Here is a 19921-nt window from a genome sequence, read left to right on the forward strand (position 1 = left end):
AAATGGCATGTGTACTTATGGGGACCACTGTTCACGCTGCAGATGGATCATCGTGCGTTAACAGCATTGCTGCCTACCCAGGGAACGGCGACAATCTTTTCGGATTTCAAGGTGGTTGGAACGACTTTTTCGCTACAACTACAAGGTGGAGTACAAGAAAGGGTCGGAAAACAAGGTCGCAGACACGCTTTTGCGCCTGCCAGTTTCTGCTGCCATCGATGAGCAAACTGCGCTGCCGGAGCAAGACACATCTGTTGAGGAAGAGGTCGTACTCCTCATGGAGCCACTGTGCATTGCCAAAAAGGAATTTCAGCAGGCCACACGTGACGATGCCACCTTGGAAGGCGTCAAAGGCTACGTGATGGCGTCTTGGCCCCCGCACAAGTTCATTTCAAAGAAGTCCAGCCGTACTTCACTGTGCGGGAAAAAATTTCTGTCGTCAACGGCTTACTCCTGCGTGGAGAACGACTTGTTGTTCCAAGGTCTCTTTCGCATCAGGTAGTTGCCATAGCACATGAAACACATACTGGAATAGTTCCAACGAAGGCACGCCTGCGACAATGCTTTTGGTGGCCCGGTATGGATCGGCAAGTAGAAGGCGCCATACAGAACTGCAGTGAGTGCTAAAGTGCAGATAAGAGTGCGAAGACCACTGCCGCTCCCCTACAACCCATCCCGCTACCTGACTGTCTGTGGCAGAAGCTGCCCATCGACATCGTTGGTCCAATCGAGAAAGCTCCGCAGGAATGCAGATACGCCATCACACTAGTTGATTATTTTGCCAAGTGGCCCGAGGTGAAGTTCAGCTGGGAGGTCACGACAAGAACAGTCACCAACTTTTTGCTTCAAGTATTTTCCCGGGCGGGGTACCCAGATAAAGTGGTTGTCGACAATGGGCCTCAGTTCTCTTCCCGAGAGGTTGCCCGATTTTTCAGAGTGTGGAATTCGCCTGACACACTCTTCAGTATATTCAGAAAATGGACACTATATTCAGAAAATGGACAGGTTGAACGCTTCAACCGTGTAATTCAGAACTTCATCCAGTTGGCCCTGTTGGAGCACAGAACACTTCAGGAAGCCGTGGCGGACTACTTAAGGGTTTACCGCTGCACACCGCATGCCACCACTGGGGTTGCACCAACACTGCTTCTCCATGGGAGGCTGCTTTGAACTCTCTTAGACATTGTTAGCCACCCATCTCCGTCATTCTTCACTGACTCAATCGACGAACTTCGTCAGCTGAGGTACAGAGTGAAACAGAAGCAAGCATACAGCAAAATCTACACCGACTGGCGTCGGGCAGCAAAGAACACTAACATATCTGTGGGCGACAGGGTCCGCATCAGGAGGCCAACTGTTGGGTTCAAGGCAGCCCTCTCCTTCAGCCATCCTCGAGAGGTTATGGAACAGAAGGGACCATCCACTTTCAGTCTTGATGACGGGAAGACATGGAATGCATCTAAGATGGCCAAGATGCCGCCGCAACATGTTCAGGCTGAGAACCCCCCTTCAGCTCGGAGTGATACTGGGCATTCAGCGACGCTGTCACTTCCGAGTGATACTGGGCATACAGCAACGCCGCCTCGCACACCGGCGCAAGCATCAGCCATTCATCACTGTTCCAGATCAACTACTCCAGGAGTGTGGAAATTTGGGCTTGTTGGTTCATAACTTACAAATATGTAGCGCAGAAGACGAGAGACAGACAAGTAGCGCTGTGAGTGTCTACTTGTCTGTCTCTCCTCTTCTGCGCTACATATTTGTAAGTTACTCCAGGAGTGACAGCACGTACAACACCCGTGGGTAGTGAGCATAGTTCTGCAGTGACTTTGCAACAAGTGCTAGGTCAGGAGGAAGTGCAAGCTACCTCTGGTCCGCTTTACGAGCCACCAGCATGTCGGGTGCAACCACCTAGAACAAGAAGGCCACCCAACAGATATCTAGACTATGTATAGTCAGTCTTTTCTTGGGTGATTCCTAACCTTTTGGAAATTATTTTCTTGTATCGTTGTGCGCAGAGTTTAAGTGAATATGTTTGAAACTTTCTGTACATATCTCTCACAAGTGTTTGCTAACAGTACTAACCTGAGTAAACCACTAACCCATGATGATACACCTGAAATAAGGAAGGGAATACGTTGTATTGTAATTACATTTCGCCACAACAGATGGTGCTGCCATCTGTTGTCATCTGTATATATGCATGCGCACATCATCAATAAAGGTTGTTGTTGGTTAGCCACAGTGGTGGCTACCGTGCTGAGGCTTCTCCGGTATCGGCCGTCGGCCGCGATACTACACTGACACCAAGTTTTCAAATTCAAATTTCAATTCTGGATGTCGAAACTACACGTGTCGAAACTAAAACGTGTCGAAGCTACACCTGGATAATGAGGTGCACCATAGTCGAAAGCCCCGGATTAACTCTGACACCCTGTACATCTTTAATGTGCATTGAATTCTTAACACTAGATTTTTGTCCTCCTGAGTTGACTTGTGCTTTCACGCTTCACACCAAAAAAGAATTTCACAAACAGGCTTCAAATTTAGCAAGCACTGGCAAACTTAGCAAACAGAAGCAAGCATACAGCAAAATCTACACCGACTGGCGTTGGGCAGCAAAGAACACTTACATAGCTGTGGGCGACAGCCCCGGATTAACTCTGACACCCTGTACATCTTTAATGTCCATTGAATTCTTAACACTAGATTTTTGTCCTCCTGAGTTGACTTGTGCTTTCACGCTTCACACCAAAAAAGAATTTCGCAAACAGGCTACAAATTTAGCAAGCACTGGATTCAAAGTTTTTGTGTGCTTTGACAATTTCTGTCGGAATTAGCTGGCTTTGCCTAAGGGCTCTGAAATTCACGAGAAAATGTGTACGTTGTTTCAGTGCAATGTTATTACATGCAATGCACACTGAGCTGAAACTGTGCTGAAAGTTGAACTGAGAGTTGAAACAAAGTTGAAACATACTTGAAACAAAGTTGAAACATAGTTGAAACAAAGTTGAAACATAATTCATTGAGTTCTTCAACATGCGTTATTCACTGCTACCCATTCTGAAAATTTATTAATCCCAGTTTGGACTATAATCATGACTGTACATTACATCAGCCAGTGCTTTTGATGCTGCTGGCCCCATTCGCATTTTTGTTCGAACAAGAGCATAGTCCATTACACCTGCCCACAATCACTTTTACTGAGAAAAATAAACTGCCGTTCTGGGCCAGGGCCCTCCACACTGTTATCGTTCCACAAGCAACATTGCAATCATCCCAACTCACCCTATGTTGTGAGAATGTGGGCCACAAGTGCAGCTGTAAGGACCCTTTTCCAGTGCAGTGTCGGAGCCATACCTCAAAGCAGGGCATTTCTCCCAGGGACCAGCTTGGGCATCATTTGTCCCTGAAACTGAAAAAAGTATGGTCAGGGCTGTCAATGCCAATGAGTGCTATAATATCTTCAGACAAGATCTACAATTCATGACCCCACAAGTTTGCTTACAAGTTCGACTTGGTGATTCCAGGACATTATGAAAGCTTTGAGGAGAAGTGTATTAATGCAGTACTAAACTGGCGAAGGTGGCAAATGACCCCAATGAATGCCTGAACCCTCTAAAGAAAATTTAGGGAGTGAGATTTGTGCAAATTATCCGACAGCGTGGATATGGCAAGATGTCTCGAGCAGCGACCTGTAGCACTGTTCCATTGTGCGAAAGCATGTGTTCATTTTTGTGAATTATGAATTTTCCCAAACAGCTCCCTTTTAACAGTAGTCTCCAGTATGACTAATGACATCTGTGACAAAAGAAATTCAGCCAATTACTAAGGTGAGGGAGTGGCGCTCGCTTATTTTTATATCTTTATTTTTAAGTGCGAAGCACTTCTTAGTCGGACCTACTCCTTCCACCGCCGTCCGTCGCCCGCAGGTGTTATCGCGCCCTCCTCTCCTTAGCAACGGCGCGGTAGCGGAGGGAAGGCGTCCATAGCAACGGCGCAGTGACGTCACTACACCATGTGATGGCGCGCGCTCTCGCCGTGACGTCACGCGCTCGCGCCTCCCTCCCCTTCCGCGCGCCGTGACGTCACGCGCTCGCGCCTCCTCTCCCGTCGCTCGGCTGCCGCTGCGCCGTTGCGCGCGTTCGCTGCCCTCTCCCCTTTGCTCGCCGCGCTCGCCCCGCGCCTACTCTCTCTCAGTCGCCTGGCTCGGCGCGGCACACTCCCCTATATATGCAGCAATAAACGGCCAGACCTCCGTGGGTCGGCGCGCGCGTGCTCTCTCGCTACAGTCTCCTCGCTCGGCTCGGCTCTGTCGTTTTACTGTCGTTTCACTTTACTTTGCGTGTGTGTGTGTGTGCGTGATTACATTCCCTCTCGAACATCTCTCGAACATACACGTTAATTCACCAAGATTTCCGCAGAGGGACAAACGACGCGTGTTAAGCCGAACGTGATCACGAGGGGGTGTTAATGTAACTAACGGGCAAAATGCCACCAAACTTCAACAAACTCCCCCTCATAGCATCACCCCGTGCTTCGCACTTCCTCATACTCCCCTTCGGGGAAATGCGGGGGAATTTCTAAAATTGTTTACCTAGAACTTTGGGGTCAACAGACACTCGAGCTTGGAACTGTCCCCACACTTTACCTCAACGAGTGTTATGCAGAACATCCAGGTAGATCAAGTCTTCCTTCGAAACTATTCTGAGATAATAAATGCTATACACTGCACAAAACGAGAAAGCCAAGCCACTAGGCATGAACCCAGTTAAATGTACATTTACGTCCTCTCCACACTACTCTGAGCATTCTGTTGGCCCATATTGAATTAGCAGTCCCTAGCACGGACACTGATCAAGCCTAGTCCAGGCAGTTCTCAAAAAATCATAAGCTCTGTAGAGGGGCCACAGTGACGACAAAACGGTAGACAATGTGCTCGAGAGGCGAATGCTACGCCCGTGCAAGTTGTGCCATGACACATCAACTCTGCTGGTTTCAGTCGGCCAAACAAGCCCTACTTCGTAGTGGCGAAGCAGACTGCTTCTGTTAACAGTCTTTCTTTCCTCTACACTAATATCAGGAGCGTAATTTCCAAAAATGTTGCACTATCATCGCTTGCTGACTCATGGTCTTCGTCAATAATTGTTTTAACAGAGACTTGGCTCAATGATACTGTTACTGACGGCAATATTTTTGTCACTAGTGAAAAATTTAACATTTTTCGTTGCGACAAAAAACGTCGCAAAGGTAGTGGTGTACTTATAGCAAGAAAACAAGAATTCATCTGTGTTCCTTTAAATACAACTTAATTTGTGGAATGCGTGTGGGTTTTGCTAAAACGTAAAACTACTCGCGTAGTAGTCGGTGCCGTTTGTCGCCCGCCTGATATGGATACCATTTTTTCTGCCGAGTTTAATCGTGTTTTGAGTGAAGTGTATAATCTGTACCCAAAGTGCTCACTAATTATCTTTGGTAATTTCAACTTTCCTAATATCAATTGGCCATCACTGTCAGTCACTTCCAGTGACAAGGAAGCACATTCATTCTTGCAGACATGCCTTGATTTCACGTTAGCCCAAACAGTTAGTGAACCTACACGGCGTGCTGGATCTACCTCTAACATATTAGACCTTATTCTAACAAATGATGCACACATTTGCTCAGACATAACTCACCGTGATGGACTTTCCAATCATGACATTATCACCGGAGTGATTATTCATACCGCTACCAAAAAAGTTGTCAGTAAGACAATAGCATGGTTACAACAGAGGAAACTCTGATGCCAATAATTCAGAGTTATCCATTTTTTGCGAACGGTTTCTTGAAAATTACTAAAATCGCACTGTCAACAAAAACTTTCTTAGTGCAACTTTGAAAGATGCACTAACTAGTCTCATCAGCAGATTTGTACGTACGATAGGCATAAAAACAAACAACAACACTCCTTGGTTTAACCAACAGCTTCAATGCCTTAACAATAAAAAGAAAAGACTATACAGGCTAGCTGGTAAAGACCGACTTTCAACTTCCTGGCTTAAATACAAGAAATGTGACAAAGAATACCAGTCTTTACTCAAAACCACCCGCCGCAATTTTTATAACCATGACTTGTCTTCCATGCTTTTGAATATCCCCCTAAATTCTGGCGTGTAATTAATCCAAGAAACAATCCTGATATCATCCTTAGTGGTTCTAATGGCGCAACAATTACTGAATCTCAGTGTGCACAGCTCTTAAACGCCTTCACCTAAGTTTTTACTGAGGAAGATGCCTGTCCCTCTCCTGCTTTAACTTTAAATATATCACTAGATAGTCCTATGCCAGAAATAATAACTGAAGAAGCCGGTACTTACTTGCTATTAAACTAATTAAAGACTTCCTCGGCATCCGATAACTTGGGGTTCAACAACAAGCTTCTCAAAATATACCTTGCAGCATGTCTGTGATTTTAACTGCACTTTTTTCACAGTCACTTTTTTCACTTCATGGTTCAATTCCTGATGACTGGTGTATTGCTAAAATTGTCCCATTTTTCAAATCAGGCGACCACACATCACTGTTAAACTACCGACCCATTTCATTAAAACTAATATGATCTGTAAACAGTTAGAACACATCATACACTCCCAAATCATCCAATACCGTCAAAAACACAACATTATTTACAAATACCAGCACGGTTTTCACAGGGGTTACTCATGTGACACACAGCTCGCCGGTTTTACTCACGACTTACACTCATCTCTTGATGCTAGTAATCAGAATGACGTCATTTTTCTGGATTTTTCTAAAGCCTTCGACCGTGTTCCTCCCCACCGACTTTTACTCAAACTAGGAGGTAGATTCATACTAATATTCATACTAATGTTCTTGCATGGATAACAAATTTTCTATCCTCCCGAACCCAGTTTACATCCGTTAACTCTTTCGTTACGGCGGAAAAACGGCCGATTTTAAGGGCTTCCACAAACCTTTTTTTTTCTCTTGAGCTACTGGACACACATAGCCTTGCTATGCATGAAATTGTAGCTTATAGATTGCTCTTCCAAACACAAAGCAGCAGTTTTGTTAAAGGTACAATTACTTACAGTTTATTCGTCAAGTAATAAGAAAAAAGCCCCCAAGAAAAGTATATGAAAAACACAAATCGGCACTTTTACCGAGACTAAAAATTATTTCAGGTATTTTAAAATATAAAAATTGTTCCTACGTTCCTTGGCTATGATTCAATATATAAATCAACAGTGTACACCAAGTTTCAGATTTTTGAGGGCCCGTCAACCTAGCGCAACTGACGGCTGTGCCACGCCGCGAGGGCACTCGAGGGTGAGTGAGTCTCTGTCAAATGTGCATCCAAGTACCGTACTTACCCAATTCTAACGCGCACTTTTTTTCCAGAAAAATAGGTCGAAAAATCACATGCGCGTTAGAATCGGATATGAAACCGAAACCGAAACAGCGAAAATTTCGTCCCACCGATCGCCATTGCCAAGTCAAGATGGCGCTAAAGCTTTTACAAACGATTTTTCGCATGCAGGAAGCATAGGCGCCTAGGCTTTTCTATCGGCGTTCACACAAATTGTCAAATCGTTCCACTTGCGCGCTTGATAACAGCAATGGCAGCAGTGGCTCTTACGCGTTCAAAACGAGCGGTCGGCTGAAGCGTTCGCCTCTGGAGAAGCTCGCGGGATGGGCGTGTGAGGCGTGGGCCACGATCCCATCGACCATGGTTGAACGTTACTTCAGAAGTGTGGCATTGCGAACGTGCTTGACGGCACCGAGGACGAGATGTTGTGGTCAGCGGAGAGCGACGAAGGGTGAGATGAGTGAGGTTACTTCGGGAAATAAATCACCCGTTTCTCTTGCATTCGTTCTTCTTGCTCACACAGTTCCGTGCGCGTTACAATCGGAGGTGCAAGTTTTTTCGGTTTTTTGTCAGGAAAATCGGGTGCGCGTTAGAATCGGGTAATTACGGTATACTCTTTTGTGTCCTTGCACAAAATCCTTATCACTTCGGTGGTAAAAAACAAGAAAAAAAAATCCAGCGCTCTCGACAAGCGTCGCACCTGAACCCTGCAGCGCTAATCTGACACGAGCGCAAGGTTATCTTGAAGGTGATAGCGCGATACGGCGCGGTGTATTTGGCAAAATATCCCGGCCGTACGTTCTCGAGACCCTAAACACAAAATCAAAACCGCAGTCGTCAGATAAGAAGCACGTTTTGTTTATAAATACAGCGCGGAGTCACAACGAAATTACCTGCCAGCGCTTGTTGAAGTGCGAGGCCCCTGAACCGGAGCTTCGTCGTCCTAACTGAAATCTGAAGATCCCACATCATTGCTTTACCCCTCACTGCTGCTGGAATCAGAAAAATCGACAGCCGGAGCTGCCGAAGTGCTTGCTACAGCAGTCCGACTGTGCGGAGCGTGGCGCGAACCCGACGCCATTTGTCCTCCTCCTCCCCTCCCCCTTCGGTTCAAATTTCTTTTGCTACGCCGCCACCACACGAGACACATAAACAAACGAAACTGAAATTGAAAGAGAAGTTGCCAATGAACACACCAGATGGCGATAGTTGTCTGTGGAGCGCGGGTTTCGGATTTTGCGGGATATTTAAAATCATCGGATGCCGGCTTCCGATTGCCTATGGCGCCGTCGTGAAAGAGTTAACAGCTCAAATTCGTTTTTTGTACAGGTAATGTCTGGGGTGCCCCAGAGCAGTGTGCTTGGCCGTTTGCTCTTTCTCGTTTATATTAATGACTTACCTAACGACCTAACATCTAGAGTAAGGCTCTTTGCCGATGACCGCGTAATATATCATAACATTTCAAATGACACTGACCACCAGGCTCTTCAGGTTGATCTTGAAACATTAAAATGTATGCATAGTGTTCTGACTGGCTAATGACTCTTAAGCTTTCTAAAACAAAGTGCATGTCATTTACCCGCTCCGCAACTAGAATTTAAACTACATATTTTCTAAACAACAATACACTTGAACTGGTTTCTACTTACAAATACCTTGGAGTGCATTTCCAATCAAATTTAACATGGCATAACCACATTAACCAAATGCTCGCATCTGCCAATCGTACATTAGGCGTAATAAAACATAACCTAAAGCAGGCACCATCACACATTAAAAAACTTGCGTACCTCACTGTCATTCGCCCTAAAATTGAATACGCATCTGCCATGTGGGATCCAAGTGGGATCCAAGTGGGATGTGGGATCCATGTGGGATCCATTATATGTGATATTGAATTCCTGCCAAACCGTGCTGTTCAATTGATTTTTTCTGATTATTCACCATACACAAGCGTCACAGCGCTGAAAAATCGGGCCGAGTTGGTTTCATTATCACTTCGCCGCCGACATGCTCGCCTAACACTTTTTCATAAGCTGTATCACCATGAGCACCTTCGGGACAACTTTTTTCACTCACCCACTGTTACATTTCCACGGCGCGATTATTCTTGTAAAGTTAAGCGCATCACTTGCCATTCTTTGTGTTCGCACACTCATTCATTCCACGTACAATAATAGACTCTAATAACCTACCACAGTACATTGCCACAGAAGCTAACATAAAATTTCAAGACTTTTTAAAAAATAAAGTGACCTAATTCTGTTCTTGCTTGCGTATATTGGCCTTTTTATTATTTTTAATTTTTGTTGTGATGTGCTTGTTTTTTAGTTATGTTTTGGAGTTATGTGTTTAAAAAGTTCTTATTGCTTGTATTTTTTTCTACGTTTGTAATTTGTCATTCTGTTAGCACCCACTCATGTTATGTTCGATGTATGCACATGCTCCCCCCTATGTAATACCCTCCTACGGAGGGCCTTTAGGGGTACCTCAATAAGAAAGACTTCTGCCTGGAGTGCCACTCCGACAACATCAGGCATTGTCTCGAAAAAACAATGCTTTTTCTTTCCACGCAACATTTTTTCCATTCCTACAGAACTATGTTTCCTAGCACTGCCTTTCTGGGCACCGAGGCTTTTATTGTTGTGACCCTAATTGAAGAGCTTCCACTGGAAGATGCAATTTTACAAGATGGGGAACTTAGTGATGATGATGATGATGATTTTGTTTAATGGCGCAAGGGCTTCTAGGCCAAAGAGCACCAAAAAAAGGGTGTGTTAATGTCATAGGTGAGTTATATGATGCATGCTTTCGTCAAAAGATGCTTATGTAAAATTGGTGCATAGGGCCAATGATTGTCAGTAAAAAGTGAATAAAACTAGTTGAGAGAGTAGAAAAAGATTTGGACTAAAAATCAGGGTGCCTCGGGGAGTTTTTGTCCAGCATAAAAAGGATGAGGCCCCCGAGTGTCACGTAAAAGTACCTCAGCAGTGTTTTCATTACTGAAGGACAGGCTGTGGTCATGCGCGATAAGAAATTTTCCTTAAAAAAAATCAACCTCGGCCAAGTAGTCTAAAATTTATTTTTAACTGATTATTCCTCCATCCAAGAGAAAGTGTGCCGGGTGTAGTGGTATGTGTTGTGTGTACAGATTAGCGAAGTGTCTCTGTCTTTGTTTTTCAAGTACCCTACACTACCCTACCCTACAGTACAGAGAGAATTCCTCCACATTTATCACGTCTTGGCCGTGGGGTTCCGTTCAAAAGGTATTCATGTATGCCATGTGTGCGCCCTATTCTTAAACGACAAAGAGCAACCTATACTGACCTGTGTAGTTTTTCTGTTGTGCCTACCTATTTGTAGTTTAATTGCATGAAGTTTGTTTTCCGTTTGCATGTCCCAGTGTTTCTGCCAGCGTTCCCGGAGTTTTCTTTTGATGGTCGATTTCAGGTCACAGTCAGGCACTGACACACATGTCCACCTTTCTACGAAGAGCAGCAGCAGCTGCCTCCCTACCAGCAGCCTCGTTGCCTGCTATTCCCCAATAGCCAGGAACCCAGCAGACTATGATTTTGAGCCCCATCGAGGAACTTAGCAATGGTGCACCAAAATGGCTGAACGTAGAAACTGCTCACCAGCATGTAGAGCCACATATCCCCCTCTTTTTTTGTGACATAAAGCTCACAGTTCTGGTGAACCTCACTTCTGCTAGTGCTTTACAGGGCCTCTAAAATGCTGCAACCAATATGCAAATACTTCTTAAACAGGCAACCACAAATATTTACAGATTTCCAAAAAGCAACTAAAGCCCCTTTCACTATTATCTGTGTTATGGTATACAGGGTAACCAGCATGTTTTCTCGCTGCTGCTTAACGGTCACACACTGTACAGACACCAACACTGGATCAATGTGTATGAGGGGTGGGGATGTGCAAGTTGTAAAGTGATCAAAATAAATGATGAAGTGTCCAGATTGCCACAGCAGCCGGCTCCTAACACCAGCACACAAATGAAAATGAGCCGGAATCTTCTCCATGGGGAATAAGGTGGAGTATGATTACATTGTCCCATGTAACGAGTGATGTATGTTTTAACTGAAAGGCATACACGGTGAAAACATTAATTATCAAAAGAAATTTGCCTCTTCCCTCAACTCTTCCCGATTCACAAGCCTAGTCTCCTCCTAGATTGAAGTCTAATTGGATGTGCTAACCACCTTAATAAAAACTATTACGTCCGAGATGATTTTTTCGTACCTAGTAGGTGCACGCAATATTCAAACAACTTTCCCTTATGCCAGTCATTACATAAAGTAGACATTGCTTGCAAACAACAGTGACGTCTTTCAAGTTGCACCGCCTTGTAAGGCAGCATTTTCGTAGTATTAGCCAAGCTGCATCCTAACTCCTTCCACACCCACAAGTGCACTTCCTGTTGGACAGCACAAAGAGGGCCCACACTTAAGCAAGAATACGACCTCTGTGCAGAAGTCTCAAGGGGCCCATTAGACAAAATACAACTGTTAAATTTGGAAGAACTAACCTTTGGTAACCCATTCAGCTCTATTTCAGCCATGAGAGACTTCTTTTTAGCTAAAAAAATATTGAAAAACTTCCAAGTTCTGTGCTGCAGTGAAGTAATACAGCACGAGTGATGTGATAAGGGCTACCACAAAAACATAGTGACCAGTGTGTTAACAACATGTTAACATTCAAGTGATACAATCAAGTGGAACTAGAGGCTTCTCTACAATCACCGTCATGTTGGTGGTGGATTTGGTAGGTGGCTGCCAATTGCACAGACAAGATTCTGACACCATAAAAAAATCACCTGCTCCATGTTATTTTGTCAAATATCTCGATTACTTCTTTGAGGTTTGCGGTAAAATTGGTTTCAATGTTGTCTGGACGCAGCAGTCTTTGATGAACCAAACTTGTGTTTATGGCCCTTTAGGAGCACCTGCACATGACGTGACAAAGCCAGCAGTTTAGAAGTCTGGCTTAAGAACGGATGCCGCTTGTGATAGCAGCTCTCATCCAAGAAACAAAAAATAGGGCAACAGCATGTGTGCATTTTTTTAATCTTCAGTCTAGGCAGACTACAGTTGATACTTGAAAATAAAGAGTAGAAACTAAAATATCCCATCAATGAGAAGATGAAGACCTACTAATGCAGCGTGAGCCTGCGATCTGTATTACAATAAAAGCTCATTATTTCATACTCCAATATTTCCAATTTATGGATAATTCAAACTCTACGATTCGGTCCAGCCAAGTCTCCATAGAAGCCGGTGTATTTTTGAAATGCCCATTAATTCAAACACCAGGGGCCGCCGCTGCCACGCATAATTAGAACTACGCACCACTGCACCGGAAGCTTACGACCTGGCACACGGCCGGAGAAACGGCCCCGCTGCCTACACATGAGGCTGTGTCCCTTTTGTAAAGGAGAAACAGAGAAGTTATATCGGGTAGAAGCAATGTAAAGCCCCCATAGCGGATGTTTGCAAAGGAGTTTCTTTGCGGACTGACACAAGTTCAGGGTCTGGGGCACGGTGACAGATGGTATCATTCCTGAGGTCAGAAGCGTAGAAGCAGTCGCTGCCAGTGACCACGAGGATGTGGCGGATGGAGCACCAGTGCGGCCATTGCTCGGAAGTAATGATCAAATGGAATGCTACCCATCTCTTCTGTGGTTTTGGAGAACGCAAAAAGGAGGCCTTCCACTACATTCACTCGTTAGAAAAAAAAGTGCTAGCTTTCTCCTTCAAGCATAAAACAGGTTTTAATCGTGCCCATTTTTAAGCATTAAATTATTTACATGCACCACTGCTACGCAATTGCAATGTACAGCTTTCGTGCTTCACTTTTGTTAATTCAAACTTTCATTATATCAAACTGAGGTGGTGTTCCTTTGAAGTTCGAATTAACAAGCTTTTACTGTATTTTTTCTGCCATTAAACCTGCACTTTCAGACCGCCGCTACGTCTCTCATCTCAACAAACAGATGGGGCCATGACTAGGACACCTACGAGCCCTGTCAACAAGCAACCGACCCACCTCAGAGCAGCAGAGAAGGCTATAGTTAGGAGCAGTTGAGCAACCTGGATGGGAAAGGGACAGCAACAGAGCCTGCCAGAACCGGAGGCGATGTACTGGGATCAACGTACACAGTGTAAGCGCATGAGTAAGAAAACGCTGATCAAGAAGAGAAAAGTGCCCAGAACCAAGATTACACACCTAATGAACCTAGCGGGAAAAAAAACGCCAGCGCAGCAGACAAGCTAGCCTTGAACATACTTCTGGTGCAGATAAAGGAACAGCTGGTAATCTGAAGAGAATTAATGAATCAATGGAGCGTTTGTCACGGATGAATCAGTGGATAGCAACTTTGAAAGAAATACTGATCATGATATGAAGCTATTCATTATTCTGTCGTAATTGGAGACCAGCGTAGCAGAGCTAATACAGGCCAGCAGGCCAATCATGCCAATAATTTCAAATAACACAGAGAAGACGCACCTGAGACACGACAGAGCTAGTAAAGTTATGAAAGCTGGACATGACGTTTGATGGGAATGCGCTTGCATAGCAGCGGTTTCGGTCACAGTATGAACAGGCTCCAAACCTGAGGCCAAAAATGAGCAAGGGACACAAGTTTAATTACTTGATGTCATCCACGATGGGAAGGCAGCCACCGTTATCAAAGGACTTAAAGGAGCCATGAAGAGAAAATGCAAGTTGGTTTTATTCAAAAGATTTCGTGTTTTATAGTGCCCCCAGCGCTTGTCCGGATACAAACGGTGCTTTATTCACTGAAAAATTAAACAATTTAGGTTAAACTTTTGATTTTCCCGCTCAATCGTGCGTTTTAGTGGTCCCAAGTGACATCACAGGAACCGACCGCTCCGCAGCCTAGAGTACCTTCATTCATGCATCCGCCGTACAGGGTAGAGACACGTATACATACGCTGGCGCCGCCATATTCGGTTGCTCGCTCGCCGCCGAAGCAAGTCATTGTGTCAAAACCGCGCTAAAATTATTGCCGCAACGCAGTTTACTGAAGAAGTTTGAATCATATTGTCTGTTTTGCGTTGCTAGGTCTCGTGGGAAATGAAAAGAATAACGCGTTGAGCCCGTTGGCCCAATTGCGGCGGCACGGGACCGTTCCAAGGTTGTCTCCACCCTGTACAGCGGTGTTGGTTTGTTCCCGCGTTTCTTTGCGTTCCATAACCTAGATGGCGCCACCATACCGTGGCAAGCGTTTGGTTTGTTTTTTCCCGCATTTAAACCTGGCTTGTTTTTGTTCTGGGAGAAAATATTCGTTCCCTGAAACAGTGCTCGCTCGACAAATGGGGTCACGTAAGACACCGTTGCTTGCGTCAATCGGCCAGTGTCGTCTGAGAAAACCCCAAGCCCCGTAGTGCTGTGCAGCTAAACCAAGCATGCTGTGCGCAGTACGAACAGCAGAACACATCAGTACTTCTATGTTTACATGTGCTTTCGTAACTTCCACTGTTTGTCCCATCATTCTTATTGCTTTGTAAAGAATGTGCCCTAAATTTAAGCGCAAATCGCTCGTTCGTCTAGTTTGTAAGCTCTACCTAATTTGCGTCTGCTTCTGCCAGCCTCCGCCAATCGCAGAGCTTAGCTCATTTGACATCATAGGTTCTGTTGCGGGAAATGAGCTGGTGGGTTGCATGACCATTCCCGTTTTTCCTAATTATGTAGCTTATTTGAGCGAAGTTTACGTTAAAAGTGGTGTCAGTATGATTCTAACGAGACAATCTTTTGAATGAACCAAACTTGTGTTTTCTCTTCATGGCTCCTTTAAGTAGTCCGAAAACAACTATGATCAAGCAAGGGCAATATTAAAGGACAAATTTGGTAATCAAGAGCAATCAAGTGACCTGCACATAAACAAGTTAGTATAAATAACATAACACCAAACCTGTAAAGGAAACAGATGCCTTCCGCAAACTAGTTCAGACAGTACAAATGCACACACAAGCCCTCGAGCCATTACATATTTTGACAGAGTGCTATGCCCCCATGCTGAGACCTGTACTTAAGATAGTGCTGGCACCAGAGCTAGCAGTCGAAATTAAGGTGCAACAGGTCGCAATGAGTCCAAAAAGTAAAGACGTGCAAGGGCACAGGAACGAACGACCTAAAAAGAAAAATGCTGAAACACTAAAAAGGTTGCTAGCTTTTCTCTATGCGCAAGTGCAGTTTAAAGAGAAAACCGAACAATAAGATCATGCAAGCAGAAATAAATGCACAAAATGCTGAAAAACAGCATCCAAGTTTTATGGGTCAGCTGATAGAGTATACTTATGCTGTAACCAACAAAATCACATGAGAGAGGATTGTTGCAGAAACTTTACGTAAGAAATGAAAGCAGCATTGGTTACCAGCATTGCATGTCTTAGGTGCACCCAACCAAACCACACTGCGTGTGCTTGCAGATACAATGTTAAATGCACAAAGTGCAAAGGACAGCACGCAACACCCATGTGTTGGATAAAGCTCACAAGCAAAAAACACATGCTTCGACCATTCCTCAAAGTTAGTCAACAAATTTGGTTTGTAGAATGCACGCAATATATCGAGCTAATGAAAGTAGAAACACTAATGTACTTCTGAAGACAGCACTGGCTTGGGTCAGCAAGGAGCAAGTGGAGATTCTTCAAGACTGTTGCTTGGCAGCGGGAGTCTGAGATCACTTATATCAACCCGAATGGCACAGAAGATTAGAGCATAGGCTCTGGGAAAAGAAAAGCTTGTGGTTGGGCTCATATGGAGGAGGTTAAAAAGAGCAGGAAACTTTCCTCATACTGGCATCGAACGATGTTTGGCGTGGTAGGAAGAAGGCGAAGAGTTTGAACATTCGCAAGCAAGTTTAATACTACCACCATGTCTTCTGCTGGTCCTCAAAAGCTCCGCGTGAGAGAGAGAGAGAGAAATGCGTCGCATAGGGGGTGGGTGTATTGCGTTAACGTTTAGTGTTTGGGGAGTTGGTGGTAGTGAATGCGTTGTATCAGCAGCTTCTTGACGTAGTTTGAATGAGTCAAGGAAATTTCGTCATTCTTGTGTGTTTCGCTTTGTTTACAAAGCAAGAAACGCAAATGCTTGCGGAGTTGTTAACTAACTAACTGACTGACTGACTGACTGCAACGGCTTACTTGCACGAATGGTTTGCTCCGTGGACAGCCAATGCACTCGCCATTTGTACAAGTGAGGCACGCACACACACAGCTGGCTGGCGCCGCATCTTTTCAAAGTGCTACGAGTTGTGCCGCGCCTCCACCAGATGGCGCCACGGGTCCCGTGACTGAGAGAAGACGCAGTGAAACATCCCCCTCGCGAGGGGCACGATCAAATGCAGAGCATTTCCGGGGGCGCACGACGTTAAGTAGTTTGCGTTACGTTAATGTTGTTGCACTTGTGGCAACTGCTCACGAGAGAGCACTCGTCAGCAGTAATTTGAATGAGTCAACGATATAAGGCGCGTTCGTAGCGTCCCATTCTGTGTCTGCTTTGTGGCGCAGTGGGTAGAGCACCATGTACATTGTGTTCCGCCCGCAGGGTCGAGGGATCGAAACCTGGCGCCGGATAGTATTTTTTTTTATATAGTAGGGACAAACTACGGACATCAACGCGGGTGACATCGTGAGTTACTGAAATGCTCTGCATTTAAAAGTTAGGCTAATAGAAGCGGTGCCGGTTGCTGTAGTCCACGAAGGAGAAAGTGAAGCAATTGTCATCAAAAAATGGAAGGTCAATATGCAAACAAATGCAGACAATGAGCAAGAAAATCGCAAATGACATGAAGAAACCTGTAGCATTTTAATCGGCTGGCATGCTAATGGATCATATTATACTGGGACTTTACACGGCCAAACAAATTGGAGACAAGCTGATGGCTGTGGAAATGAAGCTTCTCTGGGTTATGCCAGAACTAGTCCAACAGAGCACAGCGACGCTAACGGAAGCAGTGGTGGTACCCCATGTGTAAGCCACCACTAATGGCCTTCACGAGGAAGTGCAAAAATTTTGGAGCCTCAAATCTATTAGCACCAAAAGCACGATGAAAGGATCAACTAATGGTGAGAAGATAATCGAAGGCTTTGAGAACAGAATGTGAATGTAGAAGGCAGATACGGAGTAAGTTTGCAGTGAAAAAGAAACGTCACTCCAGACTGTAATAAAGACCTTGCAACAAAACAAATGATCCAGCTAACTAGAAGATTAGGCAAAAATGGTGAAACGCTCATTAGGTATGACAAAGCAATAAAATATTTTTCACAAAAGAAGGTCCCAGACAGAGCAGAAACGCTGAGGACGCTTTGCTACTACAGCATTCAAGAAGACCAAGAGACAACCAAAGTCTGAGTCACATTCCATCCATCATCGCTGTTTGCTGAATGACAACTTAGAAAAAAGGTCAAATTTCAATGAAGGCATACTGCCATTGCTAATAAACTTCAGGAGCGACAAAGTGACGATGACTGCATACATCGAAGACACTCATTAAAATTGCAATCCATCAAAGGAGCCCTCAGGTTTCTGTGTTGAAAGCGCGATGATGAAGGGAAAAAGAATTGAGGGTACTGAGACATGGTGAATGACCAGAGTAACACTTGAAACAACACCGCCCAGGTTCCTACTAGCAGCCACCATCAAAACCCACCTGAAGGCAATGGAAACCACATTTCATGACACCGTAAACAGGCTGCAAATGACGGCGATTTACGTTGACAACGTGGCGCTGGGTGCATCAACGATAGATGAAGCCAAAACTTTGTACAAGGACCACAGAAGTGTTCAGGAGAGCGTTGATGAACCTCAGAGAATGGACCTCAAAGCCCAATAAAATTTTAGGAGATGCGTCGTGTTGAGGTGTATCCCGGATGTCACGGCGTAATTAGGGAGTGCCAACTCCGGTCTAGCAATAAGGAGCTACTGTGTCGGTATACAAGGAACACATACCCACTCAAAGATTGTTTTAAATAGATGCGCTGATTTACAGCTCATTTGGCTGGGGGGAACATGGAACATATTTCCATAAAGGCTCAAGAAGACGAAGACCTGCTCACGTGGCACGAGTGCTTAATATAGTCCTTTTTCCATCATTAAACCTGCGCTTTCCGACAGCCGCTCTCTCTCCTATCTCAACAGAAACCAACACGGTAACGGAACAAATAGGTGCTTTTTGAAGGTACTGTTAAAGTAGCTCATGTACCTCAATGTACGCAATCTAAGGTACAATTTTTGGGTACCTTGCACTCTTTGGTAGTTGTCCATTTGTGATGCCACAGGCCATTTAACACAAGTTTTTTTAGATACTGGTAACCCATGCAACCTGTCACTCACACTAATCTGATCCACGTATGGGACCCCAAACATGTCTGCACAGTTGGCAAAAATCGCAATGCCTCCAGAGTGTCCCCATTTAAAATGTATAAAAAACTGTTAATGCATGTTAAAATACCAGTTTTTGTGAACTATGTTATTCCCTCCATACTGTAACGCTACCGGAGAAACACATTGAAATCTGACCTGGAAATTCCTCTTCCGTCTGGGAGCCTGCATCAGTGAGTAATGTCAGACAGCACTGTGTACCTGAAAAGAAAAATCACCATCAGTAGTGCATACAACCTAGCAGTTATTACGGCGACAGTACCTGTGGCAGTAGTAATAATGGTTGCCTGTATGTGCTGGCTGCAGGCCTCATCTGTAGACATTGCCAGGATGCGGGTCTTTGGCCTCAATCAGGTTGCACGTGGAATCCTTGCTGTTTGTATTGTAGCGTCTTCTGGAGGAGTAGATCCCATTTACCATTGAAAATTCATACAACCAGGCTAAACGCACACGCACAGGGTGCCAGAAATAGGTTGATTGCTGGTTCTGATTCCGTGGAGAAATCAGAATTTACCCAACCACACATGCTTTTTCTGCGCACAAACGGTTCATAAACAGCTTAGCTTCCTCGCCATGCCCAGCTACTCACACAGTATCCATGCACTGCTCATTTCCATCTGCGCTAGGCAAAATTGCAGCAGCTATTGCAACCCAAGTGTCAGTTTGCTTCCAGGCACACAATTTTGCCAAACGGCATTCACAGCCATATCTAGAGATCACCATCACCCTTCGCAGCATCATGGTATTGGCCCAGTCGCAACTGTAGGTCGCACTGTTTATGTTGGCAAGCCTGAACAAGATTATGGAGCGCTGCCCCATGTTCCACCTAGCAGGCATCTTAATCGACAGGGCACGATCAAGTCCGCCTTCGCTTCTCCGCAGGAGTCGAAGTTAATCAGCTACTGCTGAATGACCTTACTCCGATAAAGGCGTCCAAAAACAAGTTAGCCCCCTGGTACAGGGAGTGAAGGGAGAATTCAGGGGAAGAACATGGGCTACTTTGTTCGTAAAGTGGAGTTCTTCAGCGATGTGGGTTTGAACTGTTGACGTAAGCAAGAAAACATATGAGCCTCTATGCTTCAGTTCACACTTCGCAGCTTCCCATTACAATGAAACCTGCACGGG

General features: G+C 44.9%; 1 protein-coding gene across 10 annotated transcripts in view; it reads right to left on the minus strand.

Annotated features, from left to right (window-relative positions):
* Positions 1 to 19921, minus strand: part of LOC144158156 (uncharacterized) — a 70260-nt gene that overhangs the window by 49192 nt on the left and 1147 nt on the right. For 6 of the 10 annotated variants that reach the window (XM_077688815.1, XM_077688813.1, XM_077688819.1 and 3 more), the window contains exons 2-4: positions 19059 to 19190; positions 18935 to 18997; positions 3289 to 3415 (exon numbers count right to left, since the gene is read on the minus strand). In XM_077688815.1, the coding sequence (XP_077544941.1) occupies positions 3289 to 3415; positions 18935 to 18997; positions 19059 to 19119 (251 nt within the window). In that variant the 5' untranslated portion in view covers positions 19120 to 19190. Of the gene's footprint in view, positions 1 to 2085; positions 2117 to 3288; positions 3416 to 5678; positions 5731 to 18934; positions 18998 to 19058; positions 19191 to 19921 lie in introns of those variants that run through there. The other 4 variants (XR_013319959.1, XM_077688817.1, XM_077688814.1 and 1 more) reach the window with 4 other exon arrangements.

Source organism: Haemaphysalis longicornis, unplaced genomic scaffold, assembly GCF_048455015.1.
Source record: "Haemaphysalis longicornis isolate Haplotype H1 unplaced genomic scaffold, Haemaphysalis longicornis Haplotype H1 scaffold_10, whole genome shotgun sequence".
NCBI lineage: Eukaryota > Metazoa > Arthropoda > Arachnida > Ixodida > Ixodidae > Haemaphysalis > Haemaphysalis longicornis.